Source organism: Trachemys scripta, chromosome 7, assembly GCF_013100865.1.
Source record: "Trachemys scripta elegans isolate TJP31775 chromosome 7, CAS_Tse_1.0, whole genome shotgun sequence".
Classification (NCBI taxonomy): Eukaryota; Metazoa; Chordata; order Testudines; family Emydidae; genus Trachemys; species Trachemys scripta.
This window is the reverse complement of record NC_048304.1, coordinates 51929353-51948077: the sequence shown is the minus strand read 5'-3', so window position 1 is coordinate 51948077 and position 18725 is coordinate 51929353. Positions and strand designations below refer to the sequence as shown.

Below are 18725 nucleotides of genomic sequence, written 5' to 3'. Positions count from 1 at the left end.
ACCCCAACTGATTGGCATGTATGTTATACCTCTCCCCCACACCAATTCAGCTGTCTCTTTTCAGATCATTCCCTATCTTTGGGAATGGTGGGCACTCCTGCAGCCTAGTTGATACCAAGAGTTCGGGAAATGTTTGGTGGGAGAAGACATCAGCACAGAGAGACGTGCACATCACTGCTAAATTTCTAACAGCTTTTATTTGTATATACATGACTTTAGAGACAGCAGGAGAGGTAACGTTGCAACGTCTGGAGTACAGGTACTGGTACTTTTCATGCCCATAAGCTTGACTTGGCCCAGTAAACTGGGGCTGAAAGAGAATTCTAAAAATACGCAGGAAATGCTCGAAGACAATATGATGCTGCATACCTCCCAGACAAGCCAAATGGATGCAGGGCAGGAGAGGGTTAAAAGCTCTCTGTTTCAGAGGGCCCCTTCCCCTTCCACAGTAACAAGTCCTCCTACACTTGCCACAGATCCCTCCACACCTGGACCTTTCAAGTACACAAGCGTTTTGCTCCTGAGATAAACATGCAATAACAGTACAAATACGAACACCGAAGTCTGAACTTCTGGTTTGGGTGACTCTGTTCTGGGCAAAGTCTAGGAGTGGGAAATGAGGAGATGGGGCCCATCATAAAAATGAGGAAGTCGCAGGACCGGAGTCTCAACAATTGCTCCTCCAGGAGGTCAGAATGCCACTGCTCTCCGTTTTAACATGGAGGTTTGGCCTATAGAGCAAGCAGTACAACCAGGCTGATTGCATCACAACGGAGCAGTGCATGCTGGGGAGCTGCCACATCCACAGACTGCACCCTCCACGTTATCTTGAACGTCAGCTTTATGTGATGAGTTAGGTGACATAGCTCTGGGTTGGGCAAACATCCTCAAGCAGCTACTGCTCCTCCATTGGCCCCGTAACACAACACACCCAGGAGCAGCAGGCATGCAGGCGGGCCCTGAATCAGGGTTTGGTCCTCTGTAGGGACAGGGCTGTTTGGCACAAGCCTGAGGTCACACAGGCTAGGGTGCAGGAATCAGCAAGTTCCAGTGGATGAGTCCTTCCCGCCCTTCTCCAGCTCTTGGGGAAACTGGCTCCCTGCAGCTTTTGCTCTAGCACAAGAGTTGAGAGAAGCCACTACACGTAAGGGGCCAAATTCACAGAAACTGCACAGAATGTGCTACCCACTTTGGAGCCAGATGTGCTTTATGCAGATTTCAACATCTCCACAGGAAGGCTTCAAAGCCTTAGATCTGCTAGTTCTTATACAGAGATTACACTTACCAGCCCAACTCAAATATCAAAGCTGTTAGCTAGGGAAAGTGGCTTCCACTCTCACTGACACAGCAAGAAGAGCCACCAGTGACAAGTTACAGGGCAGGAATAACCACCAGGCCAGGAAAGGAGGACGACTGCCCAACATCTTCCCCAAAACAGCAGCACCCCATCCAAATGCCCATGGCTTTAGGCAATAAAACAAGCCCCTGCTGCCCTCCCAACCACAGAGTGTTTATCTGAAGAACAGTCTTGTTCTCTTTTGTCCATGTCTGTAAGACCAGGGACCTAGATACAGAGAAACCCTTGCATTGATAATAGACCTACACATGCTCTCGATGGTAGCAGATCATACTATTGCTAGAGATTGACTGGCTATGTATTCCAAAAGGCTGAAAGCAGGTCCATCTTTCTACATGAAGGCAACTACAGAGTGTGTGTATATTCTGCTACAGAAGTTCACGCTGCTGGGCGTGAAATGTTCGCAAGCTCTGAAAGGAGGCAAACAGGTTATGCTGCTTGACAGGACTGAAGGACTATTTATGTGAACACACCTGAAGTGGATTTGACTGTGTACAATGCATGCAAAATAATTTTTTAGGAAAGGGCTGTCCAAAAAGCTCCCCCATAACCTTGGACTCCAACACCAAGCAGCTGCATTTATGGCCAAGTCCTCTGCATTTAAATGTAAGGGTGCACTCTCTTGGGAAACTCTTAGGTTAGGTTATATCAACTCACTCCTACTTCCTTGTGGTACGTTAAACAGTTACAACACTGCTTCCCAGGGTAGAGGAGAAAAGTACCTTTTCTTTTGTTCTTTGAAGTAAAACCAATGAAATATTGAACCATTTGGCTTTGGGGAATGTCCGGGGAGTTCCACAATGAAAAATACAGAACCCATTTTTAAATAGGATCGGCTCTATGAGGATTCTGCTAACTGCATAATTACCTAATGTGAGGATTTGCTTAGACAGAGGGAGTAGCCAGGGGCTGGCACATTGCTCAAGAAGGGGCTATCTAGAGAATCCTGGTTCCTGGTCCCAGAAGGGGAAGGACACTTGCTACAGTGTTAACAGCAAATGCTCTGACCTTGGCCATGCTTGGGGCTATAGTTCCTAAGAGTAACTTTTTGTTTCACCCAAACTAGTAAAGTAACAATCTCTGCAAACCAGCAACAAAACCCATCCACATAACAGAGAAAGAGACGAGACCATCCTGTACGAGCCCTGGGCAGAAGCGGACCCCTAGGGGTACATTCCCTTCTCTGCAAGGCGGGGCAAGCTGCGAGGCTACCAGGAGACAATGGATCTGCAAGTCTCACTTTTGGGGATGTTTACTGCCTTGGAAACATCAAGCAGAGCTGCTTGCAGAGCCAGCATCCAGCTCTATGCTGTATCTCCAAGAGCAAGAGGGAGATAAATCCAGCAACAGCTCCATGTTCGTCCAGAGCAATTGTCTAGAAGTCTTACCACAAAGAGCAGTTGAGGAAACAATTTTCTTCATGTGTTGCTGACCTGGCCACCTCCCACTTGAAGCCTTTCTATTGTCACTTCCACCGCCCCATGTTGCTCTGGGTTCAAGGAAGTGCCAAGATGCAGGGGCTGCCCATGCAGCATGCTCACTGGGCTACCTTCGAGTTACTAACTCGCCCTGGATTGACAGCCAGACATGAAAGTGCCTCACTTCCATCATGTATGCTCTGGGGGAGTGTTCCACAACTGGCAATGCCTATGCACGTCAATTCCAGCTATGCGTGTATTAAGGAGGCTGTGGTGAGGATGACAAGGAGTGTGTTGACGGTGTCTAGGAGGGATTAGCAGGAAAACAGCCATTCCATTTGTGCTCTAAGCCAGATAAGCAACTCAAGCCTTCAGATGTCCAAGGCACTTGCATTCATCTCCTGCCCAGCCTGAGGCTCATCCGATGCCATGTCCTGCACTCCAAGCTGGATGGGAAGGGTTATTGCTACTGAGCAAGGCTGTGCATTGTGATCATGCTGTGTAGAAACGTAACACTGCAGCACTGGCAAAACTAAACCTTTCATTTCTTTTGGTTCTTCATGAAGCACAAACAGAATAAAAACCCCTCCAACAAGCAGAACAATTCCGTTGTCAAGGCTATTTAAAAGTTCTGAAAATTTTGTCGGGATGGTCCAAAGGTAGAATCACACGGGGCAAGGGGAATCACACGGAGCCAAACAGGAAATGCACCATGTTGCTAGTGATCTGTGTATACACCTCTCACTATGACTGAGGAGACTGGTGTAGAGACAGGAGTTCCTGTACAGTCCAGCTACGTCGGTGTGACCCTGGAACCAGGATCTAATACAGGGCTGTACTGGACCAAAGCCAACATACAAGCCTTGCCACACTCAGCATTAGGACTTCAGTGAAGGATCCAATGGGAGAGACAAGAGAGAGCTGTGACACATATCTCCGCTTCCCTCAACAATACCCAGAATAGGGGACAATGGGAATGCTAAAAGACCAAGCGATCACATGTGGAGGAGACCCCTTCCCGGTGTGAAATGCCCCTCCTTAGCACTACCTGCCATAGCAGGGCCAGTGAGGAAGGCAGGCCACTAGACTAGGATTTGATTGGTCACAATGCACAAGGACCTCAATGCATTTCTGCCCAGCTAACTTGGACTTTGCTTCAACCACGGAAACAACTTCATTGCCTCCAGCAGCCCACCTTTGGCTGCTGTGTCCTGGCCACTGAGAAAATCCCATTAGCAGCTGCTTGTGGAAGAAGAGCTCACAGATGCTGTGGAGGGAGGAGTAACCTAACAAATGCAACAATACCATGGCCAAGAGCCCAGCCCTCATCTGCAAGGCTTGATGGGGGCACGGGCTTTAACCAAGTTCAGCAGAGTAGTCAAGAGACAGGGCAGTCTTAAGCTTTAGCACAAATTTGAGCACTGTTCCCCTCTCCCCCTCCCAACTAGCAGTAACAGGATTGAGACCCCCTGGCCCCAAATCCTGCACTCTCTGCAGCAACTGCAGATGGCAATGCCCCCGCACATACGCTCCCCAGGCAAAGTGTAGAGTCAAAGGGCCTAGTGCATCTGCAATGCGCAGGGCCAAGCACTCGCCCGCATATGACAGTTTGGGTTAGAAGAGCTAGTCTTAGGGCCATGGAAATGACACATCTAGGTGGAGAATCCCTCTGACACAGAACACCCTGAGCCACAGGCACCGTGTCCATCCTCAGCTTGGAGACTAGACAGTTTCGCTCAAGCAGTGACCTGATGCTTTCATTTAGCTCTGAGAGGTCAGAGAACCTCTTTTCCCTTCTGTCACTCAAGTCCCCAGCACAGAAATCCACTTGTGGGAGTGGAGAATAGGGCCAGAGCGTAGCCAAGCCATGTTCAGCCAGACAGCTGTATCCAACCCTAACACAAGCCAGTAGATATCAGTTCCCTGAGAGTAGGCCGGGTAGGGGGTCACCATGCCAGCCGGGTAGCTGTTTCCACCCACAGAAGGGGCACTTCTGCGAATGAGCAACTCCAGCATGGGGCTCAATAGACAACATGATGGGGACAGCCTAAAGCCCACTATCCGTTCAGCTAAGACTCTTCTTCCTCATTAACTCCACTAGGATCCTTCCAAGGTAGGGCTGAAACCCCATCCCCTCAGCCACTTCCCTTTTCCCACCCCAGGGACTGTTCCAGAGTGTGGAATGGGTCAGCCCAGCCCCGGGAGGAGTCAAAGAAGACAACAGTCTCATACTGCAGTGCCTGGTCTGGATGTGACTAGGAAGTTACTCCCATCCCAGCTGCTGTGCCTATGCTATACGAACACTGAGGCTGGAACTAGCTTGATATACCCTAGTGGAACAGCTGGGGTGTGAATTCACTTGCTGTTAACACTACTGCCGGCCAGTTAGCTGAACTCTCATTGGATCAATGCACCGAGGCAGGGTCAATCTCACAGGAACATCACGCTTATCCCTGGTGGAAGAGAAACTCCTTCAGGCCTGCCTGCCCTTACAGCCCTGCACAAGTTTCTCTGCCAGCTGCAGGTGGTGGCGAGGGGTGGTAGCAAAGCCTCCCTGACTGACCCCACAGCAGCCTGTGGGGCAAGGCGATTTACCCATTGCTGCAGCTCTGCAATGGATTTTGTTTGGTCATTTATTCCTGCCCATTTGGGATGATTTGTCACAATGCTCAAACTGGAGAAGATAAATGCGGTATCATAAACTAACTCCCCAATCAATCAATCAATCACACCCCTGGGGCAGGGCTAGCTGTACCAACAGCTGGTACCATAGGAAACAGCATGAGTGTGCTGTGCCCATCAGCCCCATAGATACTTCTGGCTCATTTGAATGAATACCCTTTCCAAATGACAGATGAGGTTCAAACCAAAGGCTCTGCTGGGACTTCTGGGGAGCAGAAGCAGTGCAATTCCAGTCGGAACCCCCATCTCCACCATGAAGGGCTGGCTTACTCTTCCCTTCCCTGTGGCCAGGTCCTCCTTCCAGAATGCATACAGAATGAAGAGATTGATGCACAACAGCAGCACACCCAGCGGGGCCCCTGGGAGCCTCCTCCAGAAGGTCAGGCCAGTGCAGTCAAAACCACACGGGCAGGACGGCAGAGATCTTCACACTCCTCACACAGCTCTTCCAGCCCAGGGGACAGTTATAAACAAGGGAGCGAGCGAATCATTGAATACCAAAGTTGTTTGCTTTTTCCTGCTCCCGCCACCAGGTAGGAATGAACGGGCACAGCCCAGGCCTACTGGTTCTCCTCCCGCATCTGTTCCATTATGTTGATGAGGCTTTCCAGCCCGAATACATAGCCCACGTCGGGTCCATCGTGCACAGTGGGATCATCCCGAAACCCTTTGAATGTGCTGTGTGCAAAGTCAATCATGCGCACATCCACCTTGGGAAGGGCAGAAGGGCTGGGCTCTGTGCTGGTGTCATCCTGCAGGCTCTCTGGGAGAGAGGTGTCCACCCGCTTTAGGCGCATCTCTGCCCTGCGCTCCATGAACATGCCTGCCCTATTGTCCTTCCCGTCGTAAATGATGAGGAGGGAGCTGGAATAGAAGCGGTAGGATGCCTGCCTCTCCAGCACAGCCTTCAGGCTCCGGAGTTTGGCGAGTATGGGCTCAAAGAGGTCCTTGCGCAGCTCTAGGCCATTGTGGAGGTATTGGTAGAGGGCATTGCGGAACCCCTCGATGGAGAGACCACGGCCGTAGTACTTATTTCTGCATAAGTAATGTCCTGTGTCCAGCTGATAGACCTAGAACACCAGAGCTCACATTAGCTGGGAAGCATGAGTGGCACACAGTTACAGTGAAAGACTGGACTGCCCTGTGCAGTGACACTGAGGGGACCTCCTGATACTCAACAGCAGGCAGGTCTGTCTAAAACCTTTAGTGCTCCTGGAAACCTTACAGGCAAGGTGGGACATTCCCTTCTCTCACTGCCTGGGATACTGAAGGCTGCCCAGGCCGGGTTTCCCCTTCCAGGAGTAGAGAGCAGCACATCAGTCAGCACAGCAAAGTGTGTCCAAAGTAGGGGGGTGGGGAGAAACTTCACACATGACCAGATGGATCAGCGCTGAGTGTGTCAGCAGCTGAGCCACATGGAATGGAGGGATTGCCCCTCAACATGGCATATGACTAACCCGTGACACACGACTAACCCGTGGCACTCACTGCTGTAGAATCAGATTCCAGAAAAGGACCAGGTCCTCCACTGTAAACAGCATCTCCCCATCACACTAGCCAGAATAGGAGTACAAGGACACTCAATCCTTATGCTTCAGGGCATACCCAGAAGGGAAGAAAGGAACTCCCCTCTCCCCTAAGTATAGGAAGCCACAAGTGGCCTGTGACTGTATGAGAGATGCTACTGAGACAAGACCCCAGGCACCACTGACCTGGCTGGAATAGGCATCAATTGCTAGGATCTTCACTAGAGTCATAGACTTTAAGGTCAGAAAGGACCATTATGATCATCTAGTCTGACCTCCTGCACAACGCAGGCCACAGAATCTCACCCACCCACTCCTGTAATAAACCCCTAACCTATGTCTGAGCTATTGAAGTCCTCAAATCATGGTTTAAAGACTTCAAGATGCAGAGAATCCTCCAGCAGGTGACCCGTGCCCCACGCCCCACGCTGCAGAGGAAGGTGAAAAAAACCCAGGGCCTCTGCCAATCTGCCCTGGAGGAGAATTCCTTCCCGACCCCAAATATGGCGATCAGCTAAACCCTGAGCATGTGGGCAAGACTCACCAGCCAGACATCCAGGAAAGAATTCTCTGTAGAAACTCAGATCCCATCCCATCTAACATCCCATCACAGGCCATTGGGCATATTTACCGCTAATAGTCAAAGATCTAATTTTGGCAATTAATTGGCTATCCCATCATACCATCCCCTCCATAAACTTATTAAGCTTAGTCTTGAAGCCAGATATGTCTTTTGCCCCAACTGCTCCCCTTGGAAGGCTGTTCCAGAACTTCACTCCTCTGATGGTTAGAAACCTTTGTCTAATTTCAAGTCTAAACTTCCCGATGGCCAGTTTATCTCCATTTGTTCTTGTGTCCACATTGTTACTGAGCTTGTTAATTAGGCTTGCTGGATTTTAGCGCTTCTCTACAACACTCAGTACATTTGGTTACTGTGCAAAGCAGGCCATGGCCCATTCCACCCCATGAGAAGTTACAGACTCCTTCATTCCAGTGGAACGGAGAGGGAAGTGATGTGTAACAGCATGTGCTCTTTGGAACACATGACTGGTAGCAGGCTGTCAAGGGGTTGGGAAGGAAGAAGCGTCACAGGAACACTGCCTAGCGGAGAGCACTATCCTGCTGTGCTTTCCCTAGGTGGCTGGGGATGTTCGAGGAGGGGTGTGGAAGATGTCTTTCTGCCACAGGCTGCCCCAGACAATCCCTGGGATACTGTACCTGCATTCCACAAACTCTCACACCCAGCGTGGCTGAGGTACTCTGTTCACACTTCTTCATCTGCCGAGCAGCCTTCTCTTCAGAAGCATCATCTCCATGCTGCCTGGTCCCCATCTTCAGGTCAAGCACACAGGGAAACCGGAAATGGTGCACCACATTCTCCAGCAAAAGGAACTCTAAGAAACATGTCAAGGAGATTTCATCTCTCAGAGCTGCCAACCACCAGGAACCAAGCAAGTTCTCTGGGAACTCCTGGATCTGTAACACATGCCGGGGAGTGGGCATGATGGGACAAAAGGGAGTCAGTGACAAAGCAGCCAAGAAAAGAGGAATATGACGAGCCCAGTAGGGAAGACAAGGAAAGAGCCCACAAGACAGTAGTACTGGGCAGGAAAATATGAGCCCAGTCTCTGTCAGAGGGACCAGAAGGGGAGATGTGACCTGGTGACACAGATGGCACCTAGCCAGTGGGCACTGCCAGTGTCCTTGGCAGAAACCTGACTCTCCTCCCAGGTGCCTGGACAGACACTGCTGCAAGGACAGATGGAAGGAATAATGGAAAAGGGGCCCCAGCCTTTGGCTCAGCTGGTTCTGCTTGTGTTGATGGCAAAAGGAGCGCGTGCACTGAGCATGAGCCAAGGGCGAGGTGCCGGCCACTCTTTGGAGAGGTGGGAAGCCTTTGCTGGCACCGTTCTGGAAGACGCAGCCAGCTGCCCTGGCTCTGCTTTCTGGAGGATACTGTAGAGCTTTCGGTCCTTGGACTCCGATCGCATGCGGCTCAGCTGCTGCTTATGGCAGCGCAGACTCCATGGGTTATAGCTGATCTTTTCCGAGCTCAGGCCGCTGTTCCCATCCAGCATCTGAAATGGAACATCGGAATGGATGTGCAGCTCCACCTTGGGGCTCTTTGTCTCTTGGATGCTGCTGGCACAAAGAAAAGAACACATGCATGCTAGGGAGTCCTTGACTAGACAACTAACCTGTCACAGACAGGAGTTAGACTACAGCACTGGAACCCAATAACTTCTCCTGGCAAGGGTTTATCTCCCACATCCCCTCTCCTGTTACATGCCCTGACCTCCAACCCAGCAATGCCAGTCTCTGGTCTCAGTGAACGCCAGCAATTCTTCCTGGGCGAGCCTGCAGCAGAGTCTCCATGCTGGAGGGGCCTATCTGCACAGAGCAGGAGCAGGATCGGTAGTGGGCACAGCCTTCTGAACAGGGAACCTTCCCCTAGACCACCCCAGCATGCAAAGGCAGAGAGCTTGCCCCAGGGACCTTCAAGAATGTACCACAGAGGCAAGCTAGTCTCCAGGGGCCTCATAGCTCCAGCCTGAGCATACTTCAGAGAGGGAGGGACCAGGCCAGTCTCTGGGACGAGATGCTGCCTAGAAGTGGGCAGTGTGTGACAGCTAGGTGTGTGCACTGAGAGTGAGCTAGGGACCACACTCCAGCAAGCTCTGCACTACATCACTGCCTGGGGCCAGTCAGTGTACGACATGGGGAGTGCAAGGGAGAGCTATTCTGCCAGGAAGCCCCAGAGCTGACCGAGGGATGAGGAAGTGGTGTGCTTGCAGACTGCACTGTTCCCAGCCCCAGTCCTTTTACCTCTCAGGGTTGTCACCGGCCAGGCCGAGTCTCTCCTCCTTGTGCTCACCGACACTGCTGGATCTGTGAAGGCTCCTGCGGGAGTGCTTGCGCCGAGGCTGGTCCCTCTCTGGCACGTCATCCTGCTCCAAGGCCTCGCTCTCCACATAGGGATATGCTACCAGGTTAATGTAGCCATCACTGTCTCCCTCAAAGCAGACGGACACCACACCTGCCAAAGAGAGGCAGCTTATCTCAATCCAAGCAGTCCCTCAAGGAGTAGCCACGCATGTCTGCGACTGGCAGTGCAAGAGCTGTCAGCAGAGAAGAGAAAGCAGACAACACCAGTACAAATCTAGAACCGTGGAACTGTTCTGCAGGAAGCGATCTGAGATGCTGCAACCTGCATGAGAATCTTGCAAAGGGAAAATTCCTCAAACTACCCCACCTAGCCACTAGCCCCGCAGAGAAGGGCACAGAAACTGCGGCTGAACGCCTGCAGGCAGGGCAGCCTCCGCAGTCATCACATCATAGAATATCAGGGTTGGAAGGGATCTCAGGAGGTCATCTGGTCCAACCCCCTGCTCAAAGCAGGACCAATCCCCAAACAGATTTTTGCCCCAGATCCCTAAATGGCCCCCTCAAAGATGGAACTCTCAGCCCTGGGTTTAGCAGGCCAATACTCAAACCACTGAGCTATCCCTCCCCCCATAGGGAACCCAGCAACACATCTCCCCCAATTTGCAGAAAGCCTGGAAGTTTCATCTCTTATCCTCCTGCCACGTCAGCAGCTTGCCCTTCAGCTAATGCAGCAAGGTTCATCCTGCACCCAGGCGCACAGCAGTCTGTTTGCTGAGGCAGTGTTGCCTCTCTGTACCTTCCAAAGCCACTGCTCAAAGTGTGGTCTAAACCGAACGCTAGCGACTCCCAAACTGACAATGCCATGGGTGGGGCCCAAGGGAGGGTTGGCGCAACATCCCTCAGATGGTCACTCCAAATAGTTATGGATGCGTCTATGCCTTCAATTCAGCAAGGTGCTTTTCCAGTCCCCTTCTAGGAGGACAGATAGGAAATTCACGTAGGCATTCTGAACAGTACCCCTCAGAGCTCTTGCTCGAAGAAGTCATCAGCAGTTCAGATTTCTAGTTCACTCAGTAAAGAACATTAATGCACTTTTTTGTATGTCTAAATTAAATGAATGCCTACCTGTGACAGCAAGTGATAACAGTCATGTGCCCATCACTGGAGAACCAAGAGAAGGGTCCATGGTAGTGAATTAAGCATTTCCACGTGAGATCTCTGGTCTCCTGGCTTGACTTTTGTAGTCCAAAATTGGGATGCATTGTTACAACGGACATTTTACCCTTCAACAGCATGAGGAAGCGAGCAGAGGCCAGACACCCCTTCTTGGGAGTTCTCCTAGTTACACTAGCAACTCCATAGTGAGGGTGACAACAGGGTTTCTGTTTAAAGCCCAGTTCTCAACCCCATTTAAATCAGATTGACTGAAAATGGACGTGGCAGTTCAGGACTCCAGGGAGAGTTCATGATGCAAATGTGGGGGCATTTGGTCAAGAGGTTGCTGTGATACGGCCCCATCAAACATAAGAGCTTTTGTCCCAAGAGAGAGAGAGAACAGGAGGAAAGATTCACACAACACTCCTATCCCTGGGTCTGTACCCAGTGAGAGCTAGTCTTCAGCTCCAAAAAAAGACGGTTACTCACCGTTGTAACTGTTGTTCTTCGAGATGTGTTGCTCATATCCATTCCATTAGGTGTGTGCGCGCCGCGTGCACGATCGTCGGAAGATTTTACCCTAGCAACACCGGCGGGTCGGCTGTGGAGCCCCCTAGAGTGGCGCCTTCATGGCGCTGAATATATACCCCAGCCGACCCGGCGCCCCCTCAGTTCCTTCTTGCCGGCTACTCCGACAGTGGGGACGGGGGGCGGGTTTGGAATGGATATGAGCAACACATCTCGAAGAACAACAGTTACAACGGTGAGTAACCGTCTTTTCTTCTTCGAGTGCTTGCTCATATCCATTCCATTAGGTGACTCCCAAGCCCAACTTAGGTGGTGGGGTCGGAGTGAGACATTGCTGTGTGCAAAACCGCTGACCCGAATGCAGCATCGTCCCTGGACTGCTGCACTAGTGCATAGTGGGCTGTAAACGTATGGACTGATGACCAAACCGCCGCTCTACAAATGTCCTGTATCGGAACATGTGCCAGGAAAGCAGTCGAGGAGGCTTGGGCCCTCGTGGAGTGAGCGGTGAGGTGCGGTGCTGAGACACCTGCCCGGTCATAGCAAGTCCGGATGCAAGACGTAATCCAGGAGGATAGGCGTTGTGAGGAGACCGGTGAGCCTTTCATTCGGTCGGCCACTGCAACGAAGAGTTGCGTCGTCTTTCTAAAGTGCTTTGTGCGGTCAATATAGAAGGCCAGGGCCCTTCGTACATCCAGGGAATGCAAACGTTGATCCTGGCGAGTGGCATGTGGTTTGGGATAAAAGACCGGGAGAAATATGTCCTGGTTGATATGAAATGGAGAAACCACCTTAGGGAGAAAGGCAGGATGTGGGCGAAGCTGCACTTTATCCTTATGGAAAACTGTATAAGGGGGCTCAGATGTAAGCGCCCTGAGTTCAGAAACTCGCCTTGCTGAGGTGATGGCTACGAGGAAGGCTGTCTTCCAGGATAGGTACAAAAGTGAGCAGGTGGCTAGTGGTTCGAATGGAGGACCTGTGAGTTTGGAGAGAACCAGATTGAGATCCCACATCGGGACGGGATGACGCTGTTGCGGGTACGTCCGGTCTAAGCCCTTGAGGAATCTAACAACCATCGGGTTAGAGAATACCGAGGACGCGAGTTCCCCTGGGTGAAAGGCCGATATAGCGGCCAGGTGAACTCTAATTGAAGATATCGCCAACCCTTGTTGTTTTAGGGAGAGGAGATATTCCAATATGAGAGGAATGGGTGCCTGCAACGGGGACGTGGCTCGTTGTTCGCACCAACAGGAGAACCGTTTCCACTTGGCCAGGTACGTGGTCCGTGTTGAGGGTTTCCTACTGCTCAGCAGGATCTGTTGGACAGAGTGTGAGCATTGCCGCTCTGCCTGGGTGAACCATGGAGCAGCCACGCCGTGAGGTGGAGTGATTGCAGGTCGGGGTGACGCAGCCGACCGTGGTCCTGAGATATGAGATCCGGACATAATGGAAGCGGGATCGGTGTCTGAACCGAGAGTTCCAACAGTGTGGTGTACCAATGTTGTCTCGGCCACGCTGGAGCGACCAGAATTATCTGTGCCTGGTCTCTGCGCAATTTGAGCAGTACCTTGTGGACCAGAGGAAACGGAGGGAAGGCATAAAACAGGTGGTCTTTCCAGGGAAGGAGAAACGCATCCGAGAGGGAGCCCGGAGCTCGACCTTGTAGGGAGCAGAACATGTGGCACTTCCTGTTGTCTCGGGATGCAAACAGGTCTATCTGGGGAAACCCCCACTTCTGGAAGACGGAATGTATGATGTCCGGACGGATAGACCACTCGTGCGTTTGGAAGGACCTGCTGAGTCGGTCCGCTAGAGTGTTCTGGACTCCAGGGAGGAACGATGCCGTGAGATGGATCGAGTGGGCGATGCAGAAGTCCCACAGGCGAATGGCCTCTTGGCATAGAATTGACGAACGTGCTCCTCCTTGCTTGTTGATGTAAAACATGGCCGTGGTGTTGTCGATGAGAACCAACACACAGCGGCCACGTAGGAGATTGAGGAATGCCTGGCACGCCAGGCGTACCGCCATCAGTTCCCGAACATTGATGTGCAGGGCTAACTGGGATGCAGTCCACAGGCCCTGGGTATGGTGTTCGTTGAGATGGGCGCCCCAACCCAGAGATGACGCGTCTGTGACCAGGTGCAGAGAGGGTTGTGGGGCGTGAAATGGCATCCCCTCGCAGACCACATTGTGATCTAGCCACCAGGTGAGGGAGGCCAGGATCGAGTTCGGGACCGTGACCACCAAGTTCAGGCTGTCCCGATGTGGACGGTATATTGATGACACCCAGGTTTGAAGCGGGCGAAGCCGAAGTCTGGCATGCCTGGTTACGTACGTGCAGGAAGCCATGTGACCCAGCAGGGTAAGGCACGACCTCACCGTGGTAGTTGGGAAGGCCTTGAGCCCTTGAATGAGGTTCGTGATGGTGCCAAAGCGGTTGTCTGGCAGGATGGCTTGTGCACGTCTGGAGTCTAGAACTGCGCCGATGAATTCTATTCTCTGGGTAGGTTCTAGAGTGGATTTGTCCTTGTTGAGTAGGATGCCCAACTCGTTGAATGTGTGCACTATTCTGTGGACGTGAGCTTGAACTTGCTCCTTGGTGCGACCGCGCACCAGCCAGTCGTCTAGGTACGGGAACACCTGTACCCCTTGCCGACGAAGGTACGCTGCCACGACAGCCATACATTTCGTGAACACTCTTGGGGCCGAGGATAGGCCGAAGGGAAGGACAGCAAATTGGTAGTGCACCGTGTTTACCACGAATCGCAGGAAGCGTCTGTGAGGCGGGTAAATTGCAACGTGAAAGTATGCGTCTTTCATGTCGAGGGCGGCGAACCAGTCTCCAGGATCGAGGGAAGGGATAATGGCCCCCAAAGAGACCATGCGGAACTTCAACTTTACTACGAATTTGTTGAGTCCGCGCAAGTCCAAGATGGGCCGTAGACCTCCTTTGGACTTGGGGATCAGGAAGTAACGGGAATAAAATCCCCTGCCCCTTAACTCTATCGGAACCTCCTCTATGGCCCCCATGGCCAGGAGCGTAGAAACTTCCTGTATAAGAAGTTGCTCGTGAGAAGGGTCCCTGAAGAGGGACGGGGAAGGGGGGGAGGAGGGGGGGATTGAAGAAAACTGGATAGCGTATCCCCTCTCCACCGTGCGGAGGACCCAACGGTCCGAAGTTATAAGGGACCAAGCACGGTGGAAGTGGGAGAGGCGATCCCGAAAGGAGGGAGCTGGATCCTGGGGGATGACTGGGGCGCCGTCCTCGACCGCACCTTCAAAAGTTCTGTCTAGGACCTGAAGGTGGTCTTGGTGGCCCTTGGTTCTGACCGGGTTGAGGGCCAGCCCATCTTCTCCTACCACCTCGCCCTCGCCTTCTGGCAGGGTCCTGTCTCTGGCGAGGTGGAGGGGGGTAAAAACGTTGAGGCTGGGGCCTAAATGGTCTGCGCTGGGGACCCGCAACATGCATCCCCAAGGAGCGCATGATTGTCCTGGAGTCTTTGAGGCTCTGCAATCGAGAGTCCGTCTTCTCCGAGAACAGCCCCTGTCCTTCAAAGGGCAAATCCTGTAGGGTCTGCTGTAATTCAGGGGGCAAACCCGAGACTTGGAGCCAGGAGGTCCTGCGCATAGCGATACCTGTGGCCAGGGTCCTTGCGGCCGAGTCCGCTATATCCAGGGAGGCCTGTAAGGAGGTCCGAGCCACCTTCTTACCCTCCTCGACCATGGCTCCAAACTCTTCCCTGGACTCTTGGGGAATCAACTCCTTAAACTTCCCCATAGAGTTCCAGGAGTTGAAATTGTAGCGGCTCAGTAGCGCCTGTTGATTCGCCGCTCTAAGTTGTAGCCCTCCGGCTGAGTAAACCTTACGGCCGAACAGATCAAGCCGCTTAGCCTCTTTTGATTTTGGCGCTGCAGCCTGCTGGCCGTGGCGCTCTCGTGCATTCACTGATTCCACCACTAGTGAACACGGTTGGGGGTGTGTGTACAAGTACCCATAGTCCTTAGATGGGACAAAGTATTTCCTTTCCACCCCTCTCGCTGTGGGTGGAATGGAGGCAGGAGTCTGCCATATCGTATTCGCGTTCGTTTGGATCGTGCGGATCAAGGGTAACGCCACCCTCGATGGGGCATCCGATCCCAGGATATTCACGATCGGGTCGTGCACCTCCACTATCTCCTCCGTCTGCAGGTCCATGTTACGGGCCATCCTGCGGAGGAGATCCTGGTGAGCCCGAAGATCTATCGGAGGGGGACCCGTGCATGAAGTGCCCGCCACTGCCTCATCCGGAGAGGAGGAGGAGGACGCCTCCGGCGGTAGTGGATCCAAGGGGGGGGGCCCGGTCCCCCTGGTCTTGGGTCGGAGCGTCACCTGTACTTGGGTCCACGGTGTCGGGTGGTGTGGACACAGAAGCCTCTACGCCTCCAGGCGGAGGCCGAGAGATGGTGGATTCTGGGGCCCTTCTGGCCGAGTGACCCGAGCGAGAGGTCGATGGTAGTGAAGCCCCTTGCTCCTGGTGGTACGCCCACGGGGTCCAAAACGACCAGTGAGATGGTCCATGAGGGTGGTCCTCTGCCCTCTCCTGCCAATGGCCCAAGTCTCGTTCCTCGGCCTGTCCCTGAGGGGGGTATGCCGATCTCGACAGGTCCTCCGATGAGCGAGATGCCGATCTTGACGGCCATGGCGGTGCCGCGCAAGATGAAACGATCCCCGTGGTCTGCGGTGCCGCACGGTGCCGGTCCGGAGATGATCTATCTCTGTGCGGTGCCGGCGATCGGTGCCGGGACCGCGACCGGTGCCGATGACCTCGTCGGTGCCGGGAGTCGGATCTGGACCTCGACGAGGACCTAGAGTATGCCCGGTGCCGGGATCGGCCCCTCGGCGTCGAGCGTCGAGCGTGGCGGTGCCGAGAACTACGTCTCGACGTTGACCGGTGCCGACGATCATATCGGTGCCGAGACGTAGAGCGGTGCCGCGAAGAAGATCTTGACCGCGAGTACGACCGGCGCCGAGGCGATATTCGGTGCCGGGACTGCGAGCGGCGTGGGGACCTGCTTCGGGACCTGGATCGGCGCCGAGGTTCCAGCCCTTGTGATGGAGGGCGCATCAAGGCAGGTTTCCCTCTTGACTGTACCGGGCGAGTCAGCGGTGCAGTCGGTGCCGGTGGTTGAGGCGGTGCCGGCTCCGTGAGAGCTATCAAGTCTCTCGCCGCCTCGAAGGTCTCCGGAGTCGACGGGAGACACTGTATCACCGCCGGCCTCGGTGGAGACGCTATTTGTACCGGACTCGACGGCCTCGGCGCCGGAGTCGACGGTGCTGGAGGCGCCTGTTTCCGTTGCTCCACCGGCGGACGCGGCTCTACCCCCGGCACTGGGGGAGCCGGCGCCTTCGGCACGGACGTCCCCGTCTTATGGGCTTTTTTATGCCCTGGGGATAATGACCGGCGCCGCGGCACTTTCTGTGTTTGCGGTGCCGACGAGGTCCGGTGCCGGGGAGGCTTGTCTGACGCCACTCGCGTGGTCGTCATAGCCGGTGCCGCCGGGGCACTGCGCACCGAAGTGCTAGGCGTCGGAGTCTGGCCCGTGGAAGGAGTGTCCGGGCTAAGTGCCGCCTCCATTAGGAGTTGCCTGAGCCGAAAGTCCCGCTCCTTTTTGGTTCTTGGTTTGAAGGCCTTACAGATCTTGCATTTGTCTGTTTGGTGGGACTCTCCCAGGCACTTCAAACAGGAGTCGTGCGGGTCGCTCGTTGGCATAGGCTTAGCGCAGGAGGCGCACTGCTTGAAGCCGGGAGCGTTGGGCATGAGCCCGGGCCCGCGGCCGGGGAAGAAAGGGGGAGACGACCCCCTTAACCCCTTAAACTATAATAACAACTATAACAAGTTTAAACTATTGAACTATAAACACTATAACTACAACTATAACTATAACTCTGAATGACTAAGTACGCTAGGGAGAGTGGAGATCAGCTATGCCGCGCTCCACAGTTCCAACGACCGTCAGGGGCGGTAAGAAGGAACTGAGGGGGCGCCGGGTCGGCTGGGGTATATATTCAGCGCCATGAAGGCGCCACTCTAGGGGGCTCCACAGCCGACCCGCCGGTGTTGCTAGGGTAAAATCTTCCGACGATCGTGCACGCGGCGCGCACACACCTAATGGAATGGATATGAGCAAGCACTCGAAGAAGAATGACTTTTTCCAGTGCTCCATGAGACTGTGTCCAGCTGTACACACTCAGCCACTAGGAGTGACCCAGCTTGTAGCAATACTGCACAGATGCAATCAGGGAACTGTTCTGCAAGCCATGACAGCTCTGGGACCCTGCAGCCATGAGTTCAAGATTCCTATTCCACTGGCTGCTGATAATATTTCTGAGCTCTACACAAACAGCCCTTTTTATAGAGGCCTTATACCCTACTGTAGGAGCAGGCAGCTATCCTACCCCACTGCCTCATTTTAAGAGATACAACAACTGAGGTTGCAGGTCACTTCTGGTAAAGCTGGGGAAAGAACCCAGATCTCATCCACGTTGCCTTTGGGAGTGAATGTGCTAAATCTATTGCTTGTCTATCCTGTCTAACCACTGGATCACACATCTTGTACTGGTCAGGAATTCAGCTCCAGAATCCTGATCATAGACTCATAGAAGATTAGGGTTGTAAGAGACCTCAGGAGGTCATCTAGTCCAACTCCCTGCTCAAAGCAGGACCAACCCCAACTAAATCATCCCAGCCAGGACTTTGTCAAGCCAGGCCTTAAAAACCTCTAAGGCATTGGCCTGGGACCCAGGTGAGCTGGGTTCAAATGCGGGCCCTGACACAGACTTTGACGTGATGCTGTGTAAGTCATTTAGACCAAAATGTTTGGAGGTGGCCTTGGTTTCTCTGGGCCTCAGGCCTTCTGTATAGAGGGTAACAGCTCCCCACCTCTCCCCGGTGTTGGCAGGGTACAGCCGGAAGTGGCTGGGAGGCATTAAGATCCTACAGTGAGAGGGAGGGCATAGGTACAAGAACTACCTGCCTTGTGAGCTGCTGGGGCCACCCCCACAAGTATGGGGCTCACTGGGGTTCCCACAGCTTTTTGGAGACTCATAAGGGCTGCCCAGGAGTCGAATCGGCTAGTTTGGCTGCTGGCCATGGGGCCTCCCAAGCCTATTCTGGCGCCCTGTGCCGGTTTTG

General features: G+C 53.3%; 1 protein-coding gene across 5 annotated transcripts in view; it reads right to left on the bottom strand.

Moving 5' to 3' along the window:
- Positions 1–178: 178 nt before the first annotated feature.
- IP6K1 (inositol hexakisphosphate kinase 1) overlaps positions 179–18725 on the bottom strand; it is a 109861-nt gene continuing 91314 nt past the window's right edge. For 4 of the 5 annotated variants that reach the window (XM_034777966.1, XM_034777967.1, XM_034777968.1 and 1 more), the window contains 4 exons: positions 9810–10020; positions 8941–9125; positions 8202–8377; positions 179–6527 (listed from right to left, as the gene is read on the bottom strand). In XM_034777966.1, the coding sequence (XP_034633857.1) occupies positions 6018–6527; positions 8202–8377; positions 8941–9125; positions 9810–10020 (1082 nt within the window). In that variant the 3' untranslated portion in view covers positions 179–6017. The remainder of the gene's footprint in view (positions 6528–8201; positions 8378–8940; positions 9126–9809; positions 10021–18725) is intronic. The other variant, XM_034777969.1, reaches the window with a different exon arrangement.